The sequence below is a fragment of the Muscardinus avellanarius genome (assembly GCF_963383645.1).
Source record: "Muscardinus avellanarius genome assembly, chromosome: 10".
NCBI classification, from domain to species: Eukaryota; Metazoa; Chordata; class Mammalia; order Rodentia; family Gliridae; genus Muscardinus; species Muscardinus avellanarius.
This window is the reverse complement of record NC_137796.1, coordinates 80,095,436-80,116,195: the sequence shown is the minus strand read 5'-3', so window position 1 is coordinate 80,116,195 and position 20,760 is coordinate 80,095,436. Positions and strand designations below refer to the sequence as shown.

At 46.1% G+C, this 20,760-nt stretch overlaps 1 protein-coding gene across 17 annotated transcripts in view; it reads right to left on the bottom strand.

Moving 5' to 3' along the window:
* CUX1 (cut like homeobox 1) overlaps positions 1-20,760 on the bottom strand; it is a gene marked incomplete at both ends in the record, with an annotated part of 398,444 nt that overhangs the window by 306,649 nt on the left and 71,035 nt on the right. For 16 of the 17 annotated variants that reach the window (XM_080702661.1, XM_080702646.1, XM_080702647.1 and 13 more), the window contains one exon: positions 11,998-12,108. The exons of the other annotated variant lie outside the window; for it this stretch is intronic. In XM_080702661.1, coding sequence (XP_080558787.1) covers positions 11,998-12,108 — 111 coding nt within the window. The remainder of the gene's footprint in view (positions 1-11,997; positions 12,109-20,760) is intronic. 17 annotated transcript variants of the gene reach the window in all.

Here is a 20,760-nt window from a genome sequence, read left to right as displayed (position 1 = left end):
TTTCCTAATCTTTGTTTTATAACAAACCTCATAGTTATAAGAAGGGTTCTTCAAGCTGGGCATGGTGGCACACATGTATAATTCCAGTTCTTGGGAGGCTAAAGCAAGAGGATTACAAATTTGAGGCCAGCCTCGGCAACTTAGTGAGACCCTGTCTCAAAATAAAAATAAAAAGGTCTGGAGATAAAGCTCAGTGGTAGAGTAGCCCCTCGATTCCATTCCCAGCACTGCTCCCACTCACACATACACGGGAAGGTTCTCAAGATAATGCTCAATTTTAGCCTGTAACCAAGTGCTCTTCTCTGGGTATACTCCTATAACATGTCTGTCTGTCTGTCTGTCTGTCACTCACACACACACACACACACACACACACACACACACACACACACACAATCTTTAAATGATTATGCCACTTCAAAGCAGTACTCTAAAGCATGTTTTAAATACTAAGAGAACAGGAACTGCTTACAACTCAGTGAATAAAACTTGACTTCTGGGAGACAGTTAGCTTGCGCTGAGCTTACGCTCTGGCTTAGGCTCCAGAGTCTGTCTGCTGGGTAAAACTCTGGTTGGTAGGTAGTGTCGATTCTATAAGTGGTACTAATGACACCCACTGCCAAGGTGGTCTCAAGGAGCAGTGGAATAGCTGTCATACACTTAACATAGTGTTCTTTGTAGTGTTCAGTAAATATTAATAGACAACAGTTCACCCAATTTCAACCAAATCCCATGGCTTTTCTATTTAGCCTTTATACCTTAAAACTTGTATTCGATATGGATATCTACTAAGAAGAGGCAGGGAGTTCTTTTCCATACTCATTCTCTAGAGAATGAGATGCATTTCACGGGAGATTATTGACCTGGAAGAAAAGTTATGCAACTTTCAAAGAAGAGCTTCCAAGGAGAGAGTCCAGCAACAAGTCTTCCCACTCTAGGCACAGTTAGAATAATGAAAGGGAGAAAAGTGACAAATCTAGACATATATGGGAGACGAGGACTGGTACTTTACTGAATCTATTCAAGTCTGCAGTAGAAACTAGGGTCTATCCCAGGCTTTTTTCTCTCCTGAGTTTTAATGTTCACAAAGAGCTTTAAAATCTACTTGTGAACACAATTCTCCTTTCAAAAGAGTTGGTTTTATTAACACTGCACACAACACACCATTCTTTGAGCTTCTACAACTTGCAAAAGTTGTTCTGGAAATTCTCCAGTACTGTGTCTGACTGTCATGCCACAAAGGTAGCCGTCATCGCTCCCATTTGCTGGATGAGAAAGTGGAGGTTAGACAGGACGCGAGGCTCAGCAAGGTCTCCACCAAAACTCCGTCCCACACGAATCTAATTACAGTCCTTTCCTTTTGACAGCTATTAAAACTTTCAGATAATTTGTGATGCTTAAAATAGCCCTTTAGAAACTGCGAGATGCATGAAGGAAGCGACACAGGGCTCAGGAAGGAAAGGCAGCTCCAGCCCTGCAGACAGCTCAGCGCGCGAGGCTGGAGGCGCCATCAGGTGCTGGAGGAAAGAGAGTGCGGCCCAGAGCACAGCCCACACTACCCCTGGGCTGAGACCACGGGCAGCTCTGACTGCTGCCAGTGATGAGGATAGAGACAGGTTAGCTCTTCATCCACTGCCTACGATTCTTCCCCAGAATCAGCATTCTTAAAACAAGCTTTCAAATTCAGTGGCACCACTGGTCTTAAATGGAGAGAGACAGAATCTGACATTTAAAACTAACTACATACTAAGAGTCAACAAAGAGGAACAGGCCTTCAGTTGAAAAAACTTCTAGGGCCCCCACTGCTAAACAACCTGTCCAAATCATTAATTGTGATTTTAAAATCCCCATGTGTGAAATAGGGGAAGAAAACAAAAGGGTTTAATTCTTGGATTTCAAACACCTTCTCAGAGTCCCTCAAGTATCTTCACCCATACATGACCATTCACTGCCATGTTATTCTATTTTTGTTCTCATCTCTGCCTGAAACTTTAGGCATATCGTTTACTTGGCCACTGTGCCCGGCTGTGGTCAACACTTGTAGAGCTGGAACACTCGCCTTTCTCTACCCCTCCCTCACTCTCCTGCCCAGGCCCCATCATATCTCAGTGCCTCAGGCTGTCCCTGGCCCTGAGAAAGAATTCTTCACTACTCATTGAAGGAAGAGGGAGGCAAGAAGGAAAGCATTTGTTGAGCACCTACTACAAGTTCTTATACTTGAATGCATGTCACCCTCCCAGCCTCTGGGCTATTACAGGTTGAATAACCTCAATCCTACAATCTGAAATCCTAAATGTCCCAAACACTCCAAGATAATAAAAAAATTTGGAACATTTTGGATTTCGAATGAGAAATGCTCAATTAGTAAAGTATAGAGAAGTATTTCTAAATCAATAAAAACCTGCAAAAATCTAAAATACTTGTTGTCTTAAACATTTCACGGAAGGGATATTCAAACTATCAATTCTTCCCGCTTACAACAAAAAGGTCCTAATCTCACTCAGTTATTAGCCTCACTCAGTCACTTGGCCTGCACATCCCCATCATCTGGCCCGGAACAGAGCATCTACCTTCCAGGGCCCAGAATCAGGTACATGGTATTTTGGCAGGGAAAGGCCTGAGGCTAAGGTTCTGTCTGGTGCTGCAGAGGCCTGGGTGCTACTGGACAGCACAGCCAATGTAATGGGGCTGAGCCTACACCAGCACAAATTCCTCAGCTTCCCAGGCCTGTGGTACCTCCCAAGCCTACCTGAGGGTCCTTCTGGAATGTGGAGGATACTGTGGCCACCAGCCATTTCTGACCAGGGCTGAATTAGGCCTGAACTGACTCATTACTCTAGCACACTCATGCCAGCATTCCCCCAGGGACCCATAATGACTGAGAAATAACTTCTTACCTTGATAAACTGGCTTAACCAATTTAATTGGTAACAGTTAAAAGTTCACTTTTAATTTTTAAACTTTTCCTAGTTAAAATCTTATTATAACTTAACGGCGGGTGATTTTAGAATGATTAAACACCCAAGTCAGTTATTTGGGCTTCATCATATTGCCAAAGCCTAGAGTGGACTTTTGTCGACTAAGAGGCTACTGCAGAAATAAAACTCACAAGACACTTTAAGGTGGGGAGCTGCTTTTGAAGGAGAAAGAGCTGACTAAAAGAGCTGTTAGAGGATTTCCCACAACTCTACCAACAAATAAAATTTTTTAAAATAACAGCTTTATTGAGATGCAATTTACATGCCATAAAATTTACCCTTTAAAGTGCCCAATTCAGTGTTTTCTAGCATATTCACAAATGTGTACCCACTGTCTTATTCCAGAACATTTTTTAATCGCCCACATAAGAAGCCATATACCCATTACCAGCCTACGCTTTGTTACTCTTTCCTCCCCCCCCACAGGAAACCATTAATCCACTTCCTGTCTCTAAGGATTTGCCTGTTCTAGACATGTTATACAAACCAAACCATGTGGCATTCTGTATGTTTCTTTCACTTAGTATAATATTTTTTTTTGGGGGGGGGGGTGGTACTAGGGGTGGAACCCAGAGGCTTCTACCTCCGGGCTATACTCCCAGACCTATTTTATATTTTATTTGGAAACAGGGTCTCACTAAGTTGCTGAGAGCCTCACTAAGTAGCTGAGGCTGGCTTCGAACCTGTGTGATCCTCCTGTCTCAGCCTCCCAAGCGCGGGGATTACAAGCGTGCGCCACCACACCCGGCTTTAGTATAATATTTTAAAGTTTCGTCCATGTTATGGTATGAATAAACTACTTTGTTCTTTTTATGGATAAGTAATATTCCACCACATGGGTATATTACATTTTGCTTACTAATTCAGCTGTTGATGGGTATCTGTGTTGCTTTATTTTTTTTTCTGGCTATTTTGAATCATGCTGCTATGGATATTCATGAATTTATTTCTGTATGTGTTTTCAGTTCTATGGGGAACATACCTAGGAGTAGAACTGCTGGGCCACAGAATAACTATGTTTTTTTTAATTTTTTTTTATTGGTGCATTATATTCATACAACTTATTGGGGTAAAAAACTTGTGTGTACAAACATGTATCTATGTTTAACTTTTTGAGAAAATGCCAAAGAGAAGCAGTTCTTGGATTCTTTTTTAACTTTGCACCAAAATAAATAAAGTACCTAATAAAACTATATTTATTATCTGTCTGCTTGAGAAATGAATCTTGGAGAACAATGTAATTAATGTATTGTTTTAATTCTTCTGTTTGGGAAAGAAGATTCCTATTTGAATGCTATTAGCATCTCAGGACCTTTCACACTTCAGTCATGAAGTGTCCACTGAGCAGCAGGTACACAGCTCTGGCATTGCTGCCCTGGCGCATGGTAAGAGGGAGAAAGCAACTGTGCTGTAGTTACAGCCTCGGTGAAGGGCTGCAGCCACATTCCCAAGCCCCCGAGATAGATGGCATGCTCGTGATGGTGGCTACACCCCAGCAACGTGATGGTCCTGAGTCTCTTGGGATATGGCTTTCCCATCCATCTCTTTTAAAACCACAGGCTGTAAAGTCAGTGCCATGGTCTTCAATTTAGTCAGCTCAGTGTGCCCAACATGACACAGGAAAATGATACTGTTTACAGAGTTGTTTGCAGCAGTTTTGGACTCTAATGAGAATAAAACCCAAATGGCAAACTCAGGTCACACATACCTTGGTGATCTGGTGATTTGCTGAAAATATAAGAAATGTTCAGAGTCCAGCACACATCCATGTACACACATGTGCATATATACACCAAAGAGGTGCTGACCCCATCTGTACACTGAGAACTAAAATGTACTTAGGGGGTCACATAAGGCCTCACTGAATTGCCACACCAACCCCACATTGTGATTGTAAAGATCACCCTCGCCCAGGACCCCTGCAGGCCAGGATGCCCCTCTGGCTCCAAGCAGCGGTGCACACATGTCACTGGAGTGGCCACTTTAAGTGATTCTTTTTCCAGGCTGAGTCACTGCCTGCACAGTCTATAAAAGGACATCAGAGAGTGACTAAATGCACTTGGGCCTGGGCCACAGCTATATATTACTATCCTCTACTCCCTCAACTTCCTTCTGACTCCATTTCTTGCAGGAATGAAAGATACATCCTAAAGTCTACCCTGTGTTCCTCATCTTTTGTTTTCCTCACCTCTGCAAAAAGCTGCAGTGCAAAGAAGACAGTGTGGGGGCCATGGCACTGTATCTGACCTCAGACACACTTCATCCTGACTGATCGGAAGCAGAGGCCCCTCCCCTACCCAGCTGCCCAGGCCAGAAGGCATCAGCAGATAAGAGTACACGTGAAGGATGGTGCAAGATTTTTTTCCAAGTCAAATCTCAAGGAGCATCCCAAGCCTCTTTCTGCAATTGCTGTCCAAGAAGGTAAAATAAATAAATAAATCAGAAAACCACTCCAGGCCAAATGACTGCTAGGTGAGCAGCAAAAAAATGGTCCCAGTCACAAGCTGTGCGCCTGCTGAGTCTGGCCAGACCCACCTGCCCTGGGGAGACAGTAAAGAAGGAAGAGAGTCTATCCCCAAGGCCTGATCCCCAGGGCTAAAGCCAAAGTGCTGATGGCGACAAGAGCACCAGGAAGGTGAGCAAGACAGACAACACGCGCTCTCGGCAGGACAGATATAGAAAGCAGAGAGACAGACTGCCAGCACCATAGACCAGGCGTCACGAGGATTCATGCTCCAGTGAATAAGAAATGTTCAGGCAAAAGTACATCTGGGAAAAAGCCGGGCGTGGTGCCGCACTCTTGTAATCCCCGCGCTTGGGAGGCGGAGACAGGAGGATCGCGCAGGTTTGAAGCCAGCCTTGCTGGCTTAAAGAGACCCTGTTTCCAAATAAAAATATAAAAAAATAGGTCTGGGTGTGTAGCCCGGAGGTAGAAGGGCTTCCAGGAACCCCAGTACCACCAAAAAAAAAAAAAAAAATACACCTGGGAAAGAGATGACCAAGATCGCCCCTGCAGGGCAGCTCATTCTCCCACAGAAGTACCATGGTCCACTGCAAGAGGATAAAAGCAGACTATGCAATCTTACAGAGACACTGCTCAGGAACAATCTGGGGGGACATGGACATGCTGACATGGCAAGGACATGCCCCAAGACAATTTTGTAATAAAAGTCGCTGTACCTCAGGAATGTGGCTGTCCTTGCCTCTGCCTCCATAAACGATGCTTCTCTTCCTGGGACCCAAAGAAGTAGCATAAGACTGGGGATATGGCTCAATAGCTAGAGTGTTTGCCTAGCAAGCTCAAGACCCTGGGTTCAGTCCCCAGCACCCGTCATCCCCCCCAAAAAAAGAAATAGAACTAAACTAAAAACACGCTTCTGCTCTATCTGGAAGCAAGCCTAACACTGAAAACCATTCTTCTGGCAGTCAAGCATTAAACTTACACTTCAACATCTCAGGAAGATGGTGTTAGCCACACAGTTTCTCAGGAGGATGCCACTCCGGGTGACTCGGTCCTCAAGCTGACTAGCCTACATTCTGCCCATTTAACTCCCTGCAGGGAGTTAAGTGCACCAGGCTACCCTGGTCAGGCAGAGCACTCCCCAGAACGTGCTGTGCCTCCCACTAAGGGCTTCCACTGCTCCAGCCACCTTTGTTTACTCCTGATGCTGTCCTCATGATGCCTTAGTCACTCCTCTTATGAAGGCCCAGCTTCGCCAAGAAGCAGCTGTGGGACCAAACTTTAGTCCAAAAAGCATACTGACAACTTAACAGAATGGAAAAACAAGGGAAAAAAGTGATTCCTAGTTAGAAGATTAAAGCCAGCAAGTAGTCCCACAGTGATCCCTGATGAGAAGTAACTCAAGCTTTCAAGAGCTATGGCCTACCCAGCACATACACACACTTCTAACACCACCAGGTTTCTGCGAAACTGTTCGTCAGAGCAGAGACCCTTGTCACACCTAGTGCAGCCTCGTCTTCCACCCATCTCCTCTATAGTACCCAGCCCCAAGGCCAGGGTACATTGAGCAGTCAAGGCCTTGGTACAATTCCGTCACCCACTGGAGTTCTGGAGCCCAGGTCTAAGCCTTTGTTTGCCCCCTCCCTCCCTGGGCACAACAATGAGGAGGGAGATAGAGCAGTGCCAAATGATGCTCCTGGCATGGCAGCAGACACGGGCAATGGTTGTCTAGGAAGTGTGTCCTCAACCAGGGACTTAAGGCTGAGTGGCAGGAAGGCCCCAAAATGGTGTGCACACACATGTACTTCTCAGAGAGCAGGTCTTTAACCTTCATCAATATTTTAAAAGTTATGAACCAAGGCTCAGGGCTGGGGATATGGCTCAGTGGTGAGGCACTTGCCTGGAAGGCTTGCGGCCCTGGATTTCATCCCGAGCACTGCAAAAAAAAAGGGGGGGGGGAGGGTGAGGGAAGAAGGGAAAGAAAGAAAAGAAAAAGTAGAAGAGAAAAGAAAAGAAAAGAAAGAATCAGGGCTCAAAAAGCATAACTGTTTATCTATAATGAGGGTTCCTGAGCCATCTGTGGCTTAGCCAGGGAGCATTCCCACCATGAGCCGAAGAGTGCTCTGCAGGGAAAGTCTGCAGTGAGAAGATGCCAGCTATGCGCTCCCAGCACGGAGTGTGCTGTATCTCCATGTTTACTGCCTGGTGAGAAAGATAAGAAATTTTTAAGAACAGGGATAGGATTTTCTCCCCAGGGCTGAACCGTCTGGCACATGGAAGGTGTTCCATAAATATTTGTGAAATGATTAGCTGGTATTACAAACCAACTTTGGGAATACTTTAAGCTGAAACTACCTCTCTTAGTTCAAGTGAGTCCCCCACTCCCCAAGTTCCCTAAGCTGGCTCTGAGTTGCAAAAATCAATTGCATCTAACGTGTTACATAGTGAGTGTTTTAAGTTATACTAATAACAAATGTGCACTGGATTTAGGTGCTGGACTCTGTGCACAGACCCACATGTACATACCACATAGCAGCCCTGTGAGCTAGGCTCACCTATTTATGTATTTTTTAAAATAGATGAAAGACTGAAACTTGGGAAGGTTAAGTAATTTGCCCAAAGACATGCAGCCAGTGAGTCACCTATAATGATGAATATGAAAAGCAATATACCCTAGAAATACCTCACCATCTACACTGCTAAACTAGTGACTGCTCATTCAATAGGGAAAAAATTAGTTGGAAAATTTTGAAATATTCTCTTTGAAAGAGACTCTTTTTGATTCAAAGAAAATGAATAAGACTTTATTCACAGAGTAATTGCAGTCTCCTTCAAATTAGCTATAATTTTTACATTAAAAAGACATAAGCAATAATACCAAATAACTACAGTTGTATTAATCTATGATATAAAAGAAAAACTTTAAATATTTATTATAAACCAAAAATGTCATAGCTCCACCAGCCATCTCTGTACCCCATCTTAGCTCCTGTGGCTTCTCATGCCAGACAGAGCCCTGGCCAGCCACTCACGCACCCTTGCACAGCTTCCCCTGGTCCCTCCCACTGCGGCCAGCTTTTTCCTGCTGGACAGGGACAATCTAGAAAAACATAAATTCCCTGATAAGAGACCATCTTAAAGACTGCTTCTGAATTCTCAAGGTGCCTCATCCTATCCACCAAATGTGTCAGAATTCCAGAACAAAGAGGAATGGGGACATAATCATCAGGAATCAATACTGTGGTCAAGACCAGCATAAATACCACCCATCTGGCCCCCAGGGCTGCCCTGGGACAAGGCACTTGGGACGCACTACGTGAGGAACCTTGGAGACTTTGGCTGTTTCTACTGGGAAGGAGCTGCCTTTGCTGATGACAAACCAAATTTCTGAGTTGCTTCATTTGCACGCATCCAGAAAATGTACCACAACTAGCTTCTTGGTTGTTTAATAATCTGTCTAGAGGTACAAGCAATGGAAGGTGACCAATGTCAGAAAGCTGGCACAGTTTCCATAGACGAAGACCCTCAAACAAGCCAGTGGATGATATCGCCTCTAAGCTCCAAGCTTAACACTCCTGAGGCTCAATGTGCGCACGCATAGACCCTCACATACATGCTGCCTGAACACATACACCTGTGCTGTCAGAACCCCACAATGTGCCATTTGATTGCCTCTGTGCCCCCATGCCTCCCAAAGGACCTTGGCTATAGCTACCATCCCCCACCCCCACTCTAGCAGCATCAAAAGTTTCAAGCAAAAGATTCCAGCTATTGGCATAAGTAAACAGGGTCTCAGCCAAGGCTTTCACAGATTTTAAAGAAGGTCCTCAGGTAGGGAAATGCAAAGAGGCAGAAGATGGCAGGTGGCTTCTGCCATGCTTCCTGAAAACACACACTGCACATGGGATGACACTTCCCATTCCTTCCAGGTGGGAGTCCATGTCCCCACTTTAGACCGTATCTCCACAAAATACAGAGTCTAAAGATGTGCTCTGAAAGAAAATTCCCCAAAATACCTTTCCAAGCCAGGCTGCTCATAGAGGTTATTAGAAGGAAGTAAAAATGCAGAGTGTGAAACCAGGTCTCCTCAAGAAACCAATATGCCTTTTAGCACAAGCCTTGTCAGCTGGTCCCTAGCTCTCTTAGAGCAAGGCCTGCTCAACTGCCTCAGGGCCACAGGGCATCATGGCTACAGGGAAACACACCTCACCTTGAGTAGCTACAAAGAAGTGTGGGCTCCAGAAGAATCCCAGGAATCCAGTTCTCTGCCCCATCTTCTTCACAGCACTTAATACATGCCAGATTATTTCTATCTATTGCTTGTGGTCCTTCTTTTAATTTTCTATGGAAGCCCCTGAATATGAGGTCACCAGAATCAAGAGAATCAAGACAGCCAATGTCAGCCAGCTACTGGAACGGAAAGGGAGATGCTCACAAGATGGACATGAAGGGATCAGCCTGGGGAGACAGAGTCAATCACCAGAGCTGGGAAGCGCCACATCCAGAGTCTCCAGGCCAACTGCTGAGTAGAAGCAGAAGGTTCTGTCCTGGGTTCCCAGCCTCTGTCTTCCCTCAAGACAAGACTAAAAACAGATAGTAGCAACCCTGCCTGCAAAAGCTGCACAGAGTCAGGCATGGTGGCACAGTAATCTTAATACTTGGGTGACCTGAGGCAGGAGAATCACAGGTTGGCAGCCAGCCTCATCTACTTAGTGAGGCCCTCCACAACTTACTGAGACCCTGTTTCAAAATAAAGAATAAAAATAGGGCCAGAGGTGTAGCTTGGAGGTAGAATGCCCCTGGGTTCAATCCCCAGCATCCCCCCCCCAAAAAAAAAAGCTGCAGAGAGAACAGAAAGCTGGTAAGTGCTAATGGGTCCGACCTGCATCTTGTTTCTGATAAAATATGGGATGGGCACATATTGGGACAAATGAGGAGGGTGTGGTCAGCAGTGGCCCTAAGAACAAAAATCCTTAGGTCGGGCTTCCTCAGAGCCCTATTTCTTTCCCTTGTGCTATCACACTTTCTCCCAAAATATTTATTCTGGAAGTACGGAGTTACTTTTTTCAATTTCCAGAATGAGTCCTGACAGTACTTCTCTGAATAGCAAGCATCTATGAAACATTTAAAATGAGCTCACTTGTGCCAGGCATGGTGGCACATGCTTGTAATCCCAGTACTTGGCAGGCTGAGACAAGAGGATTGCAGGTTCACAGCCAGCCTCAGCTACTTAGTGAGACCCTGTTTCCAAATATAGAATAAAAAATAGGGCTCGGCTCAAAGGTAAAATGCCTCTGGGTTCAACCCCCAGTGCTGCAAAATAAGATATAAAATAAAAGCCGAGCGTGGTGGCGCACGCTTGTAATCCCAGCATTTGGGAGGCTGAGACAGGAGGATCGCAGTTCGCAGACAGCCTCAGCTACTTAGTGAGGCCCTTTGCAACTCACTGAGACCCTGTTTCAAAATAAAGAATAAAAAATAGGGCTGGGGGTGTCGCTCGGAGGTAGAATGCCCCTGGGTTCCATCCCCAGTACTGCCAAAAATAAATAAATAAATAAATAAATAAATAAATAAATAAACAAACAAACAAACAAATAAAATAAGTCCACTTTTAAAACTTCAGTTCACATGTAACTTTTCAGGATGTTACACTACCAAGTTAGGGGCATCCCTCCCAGAAAGTGACTTTCCTTCCAGGCCTGTTCCTTGTCCTACCTGAAAGTGCCAAGGGCCACAGGCAGGCTTCAGGGGCTTGTGTCAGCCACAACCCACCCACCTCCAGTGGAGGGTTCAAGGGGCCCCAAGAGATCCAGGCAGGCCAAACTGGCAGGCGCCTCACTGAGCAATTCCCATGTCTGCTCACCTGTATAGAGCACTCTGTTTTCTTTTTATTTCCTCCTAAGCCTGTGACAGGGACCAAAGGGAACGAAGGGACCTGGAAAACAGACCAGGGAGCTGCTGCCCCATCCTCTCTAAGCACTGTCCTTCCCCAGCATACTTCTAAGAAAAACCAGGAACATGTAAAGAGCACATTCCCAGTGCCTTTTACTGCATAGTTCAAGAAACACAGAGGCGTCAGAAAGGCCGTAGCAGATGAAATGTCTGTTTTACAAGAAATATTGGCATGGTGCCATCATCGGATGCACGTAGCCTCAGACACTCTACTATCCAGCTCTGGGGAAGCAGGCCCTGAGGCCCTCTGACTCACAATGTTCCTTTAAGATAGCACGCTACTTACTGTGGGGCAGAAGGAGAAATGGGCTCAAGTGCCCACCTTATCCGTACCGAGCCACATGCTCTCACCCAGCTTGCTCAATGTCAACATTATAATTAGCTGGTGCTTTAATGTTTCTGAACAACCTATTCACTGCCAAGTCTTTGTGGCCCTGCATAGCACACAAAGTCTACTGGGATGAGGCTGGAGATGACAGAAGAAAGAAAAAGGCAGCTTGCCACTTGTTTGTCTGATGTGCTATGAAACGCTGATGACAAATAGGCTGAATATGCCCTAGAATTCTAAGACCCCTTCCAAGAGGTCTCAGTGCAGCTCCACCTCACCTCTGGAGTGTTCTTCTTGAACTCTCGGCTCTGCTCAATAAGCCGCTTTCTGGACTGTTCGCTCTCATCTTGCCGGTTCGCCAATACTGTTGCGGTGGCATCAAGTTCTCTCTGTTGAAACACAAAAAGGAAGAGCAAGATTGTAATTGCTACCAGAGGGATTTATGTGTGCATTTGACCAGAATACTGAAGAGACCCTAGGCCTCTAGGGGCTATTCACTCATGAGCAGAGCAGAGGCTAGGGACCACAAGGAGGGCAGAGCGCAGAGTCCATCCACCCCAGACCCATCCCACAGGTACAGGCTGAAGAAAACCAAGATTGTTCAGCTTGCCACGTTGTTCACCACACAACACCCAATAACCCCCCAGTCCTCTAAAAGCACAAGCAGAAACAGCTTCCCTGCTATACCAGGGTAATTGGGACAATACCCCAACTATGCCCTCCCAAAATGGGTGTGTCTGCTGTTCACAGTGCCTCCTTGGTCCCCCTGCAAAACGGTGCTGCCCACCAGAGCACTCTGTCTGGCCCTCATTCCATGGCGTGGGCCTGAGATTATATGCACTCACATCTGATTTGCTTTTATTAAACAAATATTTACTGGAAGCTTGCTCTAGGTCAGGCATCGTGCTTGGGACCATTAACCTGTTATTAGTTGCCTTTAAAAGGCAAATTTCAAGAATAATCATTTCCAGTATCTTGTAAGCTTTTTGGACGCAAGGTACATGACAGGAGCAGTGATTCGCAAACCATCTTACTTTTCCTAGACTCTGAGGACCACCAGGAAGTGTGGGCGGGGGGGGGGGGGGAGGTCCCCAGAACAGTACCTGCCAGAGGCAGAGGCTCTGGGTCCTGCTCTGCATAGCAACTGCCTCTATGTGTCAGGGAACTGTGCCCTGGCCTTGCAGATTCTGGGAGAAGCTGCCAAGAGAAGCTATTCCAAAGCAGTCTGTGGCAGATGGGCCCAGAATGGTGCTCCAGGCTTGTAGCAGAAGCACAGGCCACGTGGCTGTCGCCACCAAAAGACCTGCTGTCTCTCTGGGTTGTTTCGGTTACTAAGTCACACTGCGGCTCAATCTGCTTAGGATTCCAGGAGGTGGCTCCAAGTGGTTTCTCCGTTGCTGGTAGTACTGCCTATAGCCTAGACAAGCAAGGACCTAGTAAATCATGAACTAAAAGGCCAGGAAGGCCAAAGAAAAAGATATGCTAACATCCAGGATGTCTGTAAGAGTCTTTCACCAGCCACCTTCCACCGACCTCCTGAAGTTCGCTGGCTTCCCATTGGTGAAAACAATCCAATGGATCCAAAAGCCCCCCTGGGCAATGCCTCACTGGTACCACTATGGGGTGGCCCATGGCCAGACAAGATGAAAGAGAGCTGGAACAAACATCCAGCATGCTGTCAGCCTAAAAGTCACAGACAGTTTAAAAATGGGGGCGGGGGGGCACGCGCGCCTGAGGGATTGGGAAGGGGGAGATGCCACCATACCATACTCTCCCTTTAGTATTTCTGGCATTAAAGCAAATCTTGGGCAAACAAGTCCAAAAGAATAACGTGGGCTAGCATTCAAGAACAGATGTCAAAGCTATTGCAGAAAAGAGGGAAACACTGAACATTTTGATAGACCACATTTGAAACACATCCCAGTTAAGAGAAGGCAGGGAAAAAGAGCAACCGCCACCAATGTGGGAAAGTGGGAATGGAGATGGAGAAGAGAGAGCAGCCACAGATAAGCAGAAGGCTTTCAAAAATATAAACAATCTGGTAAGGAGGACTTAGACATCTATATTTAAGCAGCAGCAGAAGAAGTTATAAAAGGAGACTTTGAGAAGGGGGAAGAAAGCCAATATTGAAATATGACAAAAATGAAAAAGAGTTGATGTTTCATTCCAATCACACACAGACACAGAAAACTTAAGAGAAAAATAAAACGAGAACTGCCTGCTTTTCACGGGGCCCCTGCTGTTCCACCGCATGGAAGCCTGGGTCGAGGCCACCCCATGAGGGGCATCTTCTGGGTTCTTCAAGCCGGCGAGGCACTGGATGTTGATAGTGCAATGATTTATGGGGTGCCAGCCTTCCCTAACCCTATCCCTTCCTGCGTAGTGGAGAGGGTAGGGGAAACAGTTTTGGGGACATCACAAGAGCATGGGGTCTTGTGTCCTCCCAGGCTTCCCATCTGCTCCTCTGGCTCTGAGGTCCCTCCCTGGGAAGGCGGTCAGGAAGGCTGAGCTGAACAGGTGGCCTGGTGGAGAAAAGCCCACCTTGATCCTGGTGCTGCGGAGCCAGCATACCTGTGGGGGTCCACCCTGTTCCCTCCTCCAGGCTTGCAGACATATGCAGGCAACATGAGGAGCCAACAGGGGTCTCCAAATTTAACACTGTGCTGCCACCCGCCACCACGGAAACAGATTGGCACAGCGAGGAGGAGGGATTGAGCTTCCACTGATCTGCGGAGATTCCACCAGCCCAGATGGGGCTGGTCAGATTAAGGCTCACAATCTTTGACTGAGTCCCTTAAAGAAATACACACCTTTTGAAGGAGGCTAAGACCTGTGTTCTCAGGATGTGGGGACAATGCAGAGGGAGGAGATGGCTATTAAACATAAGCCAAATACTGTTTCATTATCTACCCAGCCTTTTTATACTCAAAGTGTCAAATATACTGACACATTAACAAGGGAATCTAATATGTTGAAGGAGGTAGAGGTGGAGACTAGGAATCTTTAGCCCATGAGTCACAAGTCACATGTAAACAGGAGCATGAGTCCCTGCATCTGAAGGGCATTAGGTCACAAAGAGAAAGAAAAAAACCTGAAACAACCTAAATGTCCACCAAGCAGCATCTTTGCCATGGCCAAACGTGGATTAATCAGCAGAGGTTAAAAAAAAAGAACACACACACACACACACACACACACACACACACACACACACACGTTCTGTGTAGGGCGGAATGGCCAACAAGACATAGTTACACAAAAATAGCAAAGTGAGCAACCATTCTGGCTCTGCTTAAATATGCTTAGTTATGCCAGGCATGGTGGCACACGCTTGTAATCACAATACCTGGGAGGCTGAGGTAAGAGTATGAAAGGTCTGAGGTCAGCTTCAACAACTTAGCGAGACTTTGTTTCAAAATAAAAGGTCTGGAGGTTGAGGTAGATCGGCCCTATGTCCAACCCCAGTACCAAAAAAAAAAAAAAAAAAAGCTGGGCGTGGTGGCGCATGCTTGTAATCCCAGCATTCGGGAGGCTGAGACCGGAGGATCGCAGTTCGCAGACAGCCTCAGCTACTTAGTGAGGCCCTCTGCAACTCAGTGAGACCCTGTTTCAAAATAAAGAATAAAAAATTGGGCAGGGGGTGTAGCTCGGAGGTCAAATGCCTCTGGGTTCCATTCCCAGACCTGCGAAAGAAAGAAAGAAAGAAAGAAAGAAAGAAAGAAAGAAAGAAAGAAAGAAAGAAAGAAAGAAAGAAAGAAAGAGAGAGAGAGAGAAGAAAGAGAAAGAAAGAGCGAGCAAGTCTATATACTAGTATAGTAGTATAGGCACTGATGATCTCTAGAATACAAAAATATATATAACTGTTTCCTCTTAGGAAAGAACTTACTCTACAGTATGTATCTTTTAACTATTTGATCATGTGTACAAATCATCTAGTAGAAAAATAATATATGTTCATAATAAGATCCTACTAGCCAGGCATGTTGGGGTATGCCTGCAGTCCCAGAGACTCAGGAGATTGAGGCAAGAGGATCACTTGAGCCCAGGAGTTGGAGGCCAGGCTTAGGTAATATGTTGAAATCCCAGCTCAAAAAGTGAAAAAGAAAAAAGGAATCTTGTTAATGTGAATTTTTATAGAGAGAGAAATACTTATGTGTTTAACACACAATTCCCTACACTGAATACTCACCTGGCAGAGGGCAGAGGCTTGGAATGATTGTCTCAGCCAGGCATAGTGGTTCATGCCTGTAATCCTGGTAATTGAGAGGCTGAGACAGAAAGACAGCAGGTTCAAGACCAATCTCGGCAACTTAGTGAGGCCCTTAGTAACTCAACAAGACTTTCAAATTAAAAATAAAATAGGGCTGGGGGTATAGCTCAGAGGTAGAATGCTCCTAGGTTCAATCCCCAGCACCTAAAGTAAAACAAGGTAAGGTTTAGGGGTGTAGTTCAGTGGTACAGCACTTGCGTAGCATGCACAAGGCCCTGGGTTCAATTCACACAAAAAAAAAAAAAAGAAAAAAAAGTGAGCACATCATACATCTTTAGTCAAAACAACAGTTGTTTTGTTTTGGTTCAGTTTTTGGTACAATACACTGGCCACTGGCCAGTCTAGGACGGGGGTGAGAGGTGAGTAGGAAGAACAAACTCTTCCAGAGTACCACAGATGGGCCCTGGGTCCCATGCAATTACAAGTTGGCAGGGCTGGTAGCAAACTCACTAATTTAGAACCCAGCACTTCCAGTGAGGCAGAAAGATCTGAAATATTACTGAGAAAATGTCAAGGCTGGGACAGCCACTTGATGCTGAGGGGTGGTTTTTGTTACAAAATGATACTGGGTGGTTGATGTCAGGTAGCAATGAGATCCAGGGCAAGACTTTGCTCTGGAGCCACACAAGCGCTGGGGCAGTGGGTCCACCTCACACCCCAAGCATCTGCCAGTGTGGTTCTCTCATTCCCTCAAGGCTGCTGCACCAACTGCCCCCCAGAGTGCTCCCATCCTTCCTCAGCATGGCTTTGGCCATGAACAGGGCTCAGGATCATCCACAGCAAGAGAGGGCTGAGCCATAACCAAGCAGGCCCGCTGATGACATCTGGGAACCCCAGGGCCATGCGCACATAGGCCTCCCTCACTAGAATGTCCGAGATGCTTCCTCTCCATTTCTGAAAGATCTCAAGAAGCAAAGATCCTAACATTTTAAATTTCTCTTTGTCGAGACTTCAATCTGCTAAGTATTAAAGATGTATTCAAAACAAGGCAAAAATGAAAACTACTGTGTAACAAAGCTGCTATTTAAAAGAAATGGGGGAACAGGGCATAGTGGTACATATCTCTAATCCCAGTCTTTGGGAGGCTGAGACAAGAGGACCACAGGCTCAATGCAACTAAAAAAGATGCTCAGCAACTTAATGAGATTCTGTTTCAAAATTTAAAATAAATAAGTAAAATGGCTGGGGCTATGCACTCACGGGTACAATAACCCTGGGTACAGTCCCTAGTACAAAATAAATAAATAGGAGGAAATGTTTTTAAAGTAAGCCTTTAATAATGTCGATCGGTTTAGAACTTAATCTTAAAGTTTAAGTACAACTTAAAGTTGTACAAGTAAGCTATGTGTTATAATGGAGGGGTATGTACCTTCAGGCCCCCCATTTCTGCTGAGACTCTCTTCCTCAGGCCAGGAGTCAGGCCTATAAGTGCCCTGTGCAAAACAATGGCCAGGCTCCCACAAGGGTCTTCCCAAGTCTGCAAAGGAGCCTCTTTCCCATGAACCCCTGGGCCAACACATCAACCATGCAAGCAAGCCATTCTCTGTATATTATCCTTAACTTTAATACAGAGTTAGTTCATCTGATGTTCCTGTAAGGTGTGTCCATCAAACATATTGAACAGCACGGCCCATAGAGGAGTTTTAAAGGACTTCACTAATGGGAAATGGAATGGCCCGTCCACACAGGGAAAGGATGCAGGGTATTTGCCTAGGCAGTCCTAGATATTTTGTTTAGTGTCCAATGACAGAACCACTTGGACGAATGAAAGATGCCCTGGCCAGAAAGGAGTGAGGGTCCAGATCCAGCCACCAGCCTCCTCCTATCACCTCCCCTCGTCCCCACTCAGAAGTTCTGGGGATGGAAGTATAGCTGGGTGGTAGAACATTTGCCTATGAGCATGGGTGAGGCTCTGTGTTCCATGCCCGGGACTGCAAAAATAAACAAAACATGTAAAGCCCTTCATATAACAGGCATCAGAAAACCTTCAGCAGCCTGGTAGTGGTGGTCAAAAGACTTCCCCTCTCTGGAGATAATTAAGATAATGCATCTCAAATTCGTGGTATGGTAAACATCACACTAAGGTTGATTTTTCTGTAATATCGGAGCCACACACTTGGCCTCAGCCCTGAATTCATTCTGCCAACACCATCCTGGAGCAGGGTGAGAGCTCTGGGGAAGCACTCTGACCAGCAGGTGCCTGGCATCCAGCAGAGGAACATAAAAGACACATACAAGAGAGAAGGGACCTGGCCAGAGGAACAAAACCAGAGGAAGAAGTTAGAAAGAGAGAAAATCCTTCCATCAAAAAAGACCTTTCTTTGCCAGGACGTGTAGACAGATGGGCTCAGTAACATTAGCTCCTTCCTCACTGTCGCCAGGACTTGAGGAACACCCAGCACTGCACTCCACATGGCTGAACATGGCCTAGAGAAACCAGGAACCTAGTCACAGTCACTCACGCAGACAGTGGAGGCTCAGCAAAGTGCCACTCGGGAGTGACAGCAGCCTGGCTTTGGCATGGAAGGGGTTAAACAGGATGCTGAGAGGCAGACAGAAGGTGCTAGAATAGTCCAGCTCAATTAGAAATGTAAAAACCACCTCCCCTAGATGTGTCCACCCACAGTATCCAAGCTATCCATTGCAAAACACAGATACACACAAATGTTCTGCTTATATATGCACAGGATTTCTCTGGAAGGCTGCAGAAGCACAAGATCCCCTTACCAGGGGGAGGGAAATAAAGGGTAGGGACACTCTCTATACCTTGTCATTTTAAGCATGCAAATGGAATGCCTGCTCCTAAAAATAAACATTCCTCTTAAAATCTCACTTTTCCCCTAACAAGACCTAGGCTTTGAAGGAGCTACACGAGCCTGGGAAAAACTCACTCCCAGCAGGGTGCTCTCACAGGGTGCTGCGGCTCATTTGGTGTGTGGACTCACAGAGGCCTCCACTTAATGGAGAGGCTTGCAGAATCCCCACAGTAAACACCAATGTTTCCACTCACTTTATACATTTCAGTTGAGAACCAAATATGACCTCCCATTTCTGAAAGACAAAGCTCAGCTTTTCCCCCTTCCAATCTTTGGCTCTCCACCGCAGCTGCAGCCTCCTGTCCCCATGGTGTGGGACATATGGGGAAGCTATAAAAGTGACCTAGACACAGCAAACCCATCCAGGAGGGGGATGAGACACACTAAAGCCCCAGCTTCATTGAGGCAATGGCATCCAAGAAGTCCCAGAGGAGAAAGAGGCAGACAGGTGGGGATGCACACAGGACCAAAGCAAGGGAGATGGGCAAATTCAAGGACTGGCAAGGGTTCCAGTAGGAACAGAGATGGAAGCCCACACATCTTCCTCTAGCTCAGTCCTAGAGAATTCTGGGTCAAACCTGGATCAAGTCCCAGATTCCCCTAGCAGCTTGGCAAGGAAGCTTCATCGTGGTTCTACCACATGAAGGACCAACGGGGGACAGGGAAGGAAAGTGAATTCCAACAGCAAAGCACAGCTCACTGTGAGGGGGAAGCAGACTGTCCTGTGTCCTGGCTCCCAGGAGGGAGATTTAAGGAAGCTAAGTGCCCTTCCAGGACAGGATAAGCCCAGTTCCTGGTGGCACCAGCACAGAGCCCTGCACAGTGTACAGGCTCAGGAAACACTGGGCCAGGTTGAGGAGCAGGAGCTTGGTGCTTATTCTCTTCCTGTGGCTTTCAAACTCAAGGAACACGAGTAAGAATATGTGAACAAGAAAGCGGTTGCCTTAGATCAATTTTCCAGTGACTTGGGGGATTAGTAAGAAACAAGTGGACTTCAGCCCTTGCTGAGTAACTCTGTATAGGGCAGTTAGTTGTCTTCTCCCCCCACAGTCATGCAGCTCATAACTTCCCTGCTAGACTTCATGGCAATGACTGTGTTATAGTATGGTTTTCCCACAATGAGAGTGGCTTCTTCTTCCCAACACAGCAGAGAGAGGAGAGAATGTCCAGAGTCCAGGAGGAATGAGGGCACCAGCAGGGTGGTAGGGAAGGAAGAGCTCTCAACAAACTGTGGTTCTGAGAGACAATCTAAATGCACCACCTAGCACCTGTTAGGTGAACAGCTTTAACAAGTTCTGTAGGATGGTTGCAAATGTCACCTGCCTTCGAAAGGATTAGCAAAAAGGCATACACAAGAGTTCAGTGGGTGTTTATCATGGTCATCACCGCTGCTCCCTTGGCCCCACAGACATCTGTGGGGAAGCAATGACTTCCACACTGGAATACATGGACACTGCTTCTAAGGATAAACCCTTTACATCATCTGGCTTTCCCCAAAAATCAGAGAGCAGGGGAAAGACCTGGCTGGCTCCTAATAACATACAATCATTTTAGAGCATGTCTGCCTTTTGCTCTAGGGAACACTGAAGAAAGGTTTTAAGTCCCTACTCCAAGGATTCTGCCTTGCGTAGGGGTCAGGGGCCTTTTCCTCTCAGAACTGTAGGACACAGGGAGTCATTTGACCCAAAATGGGGACACACTGACACATCAATGCCCAGTATCAGAAGTAGCCCAGCAGTCTTTCCTTTTTTCTTGCTGCTCCACCTGAACCCACCACACAGAAAGGTGAATTTCTTGTGCTCCTTTAATTCTTAAAACAACATTCTATGTCTAGTGTGTACTCACTACTTCCTGATTCTGAGAGATGACCTGATACTAATCCCAATCTTGGGAATTCAAGTGAAACAACTGAATCCAGTAAACATATACTATATGTGGCCACAGTCCACACTACT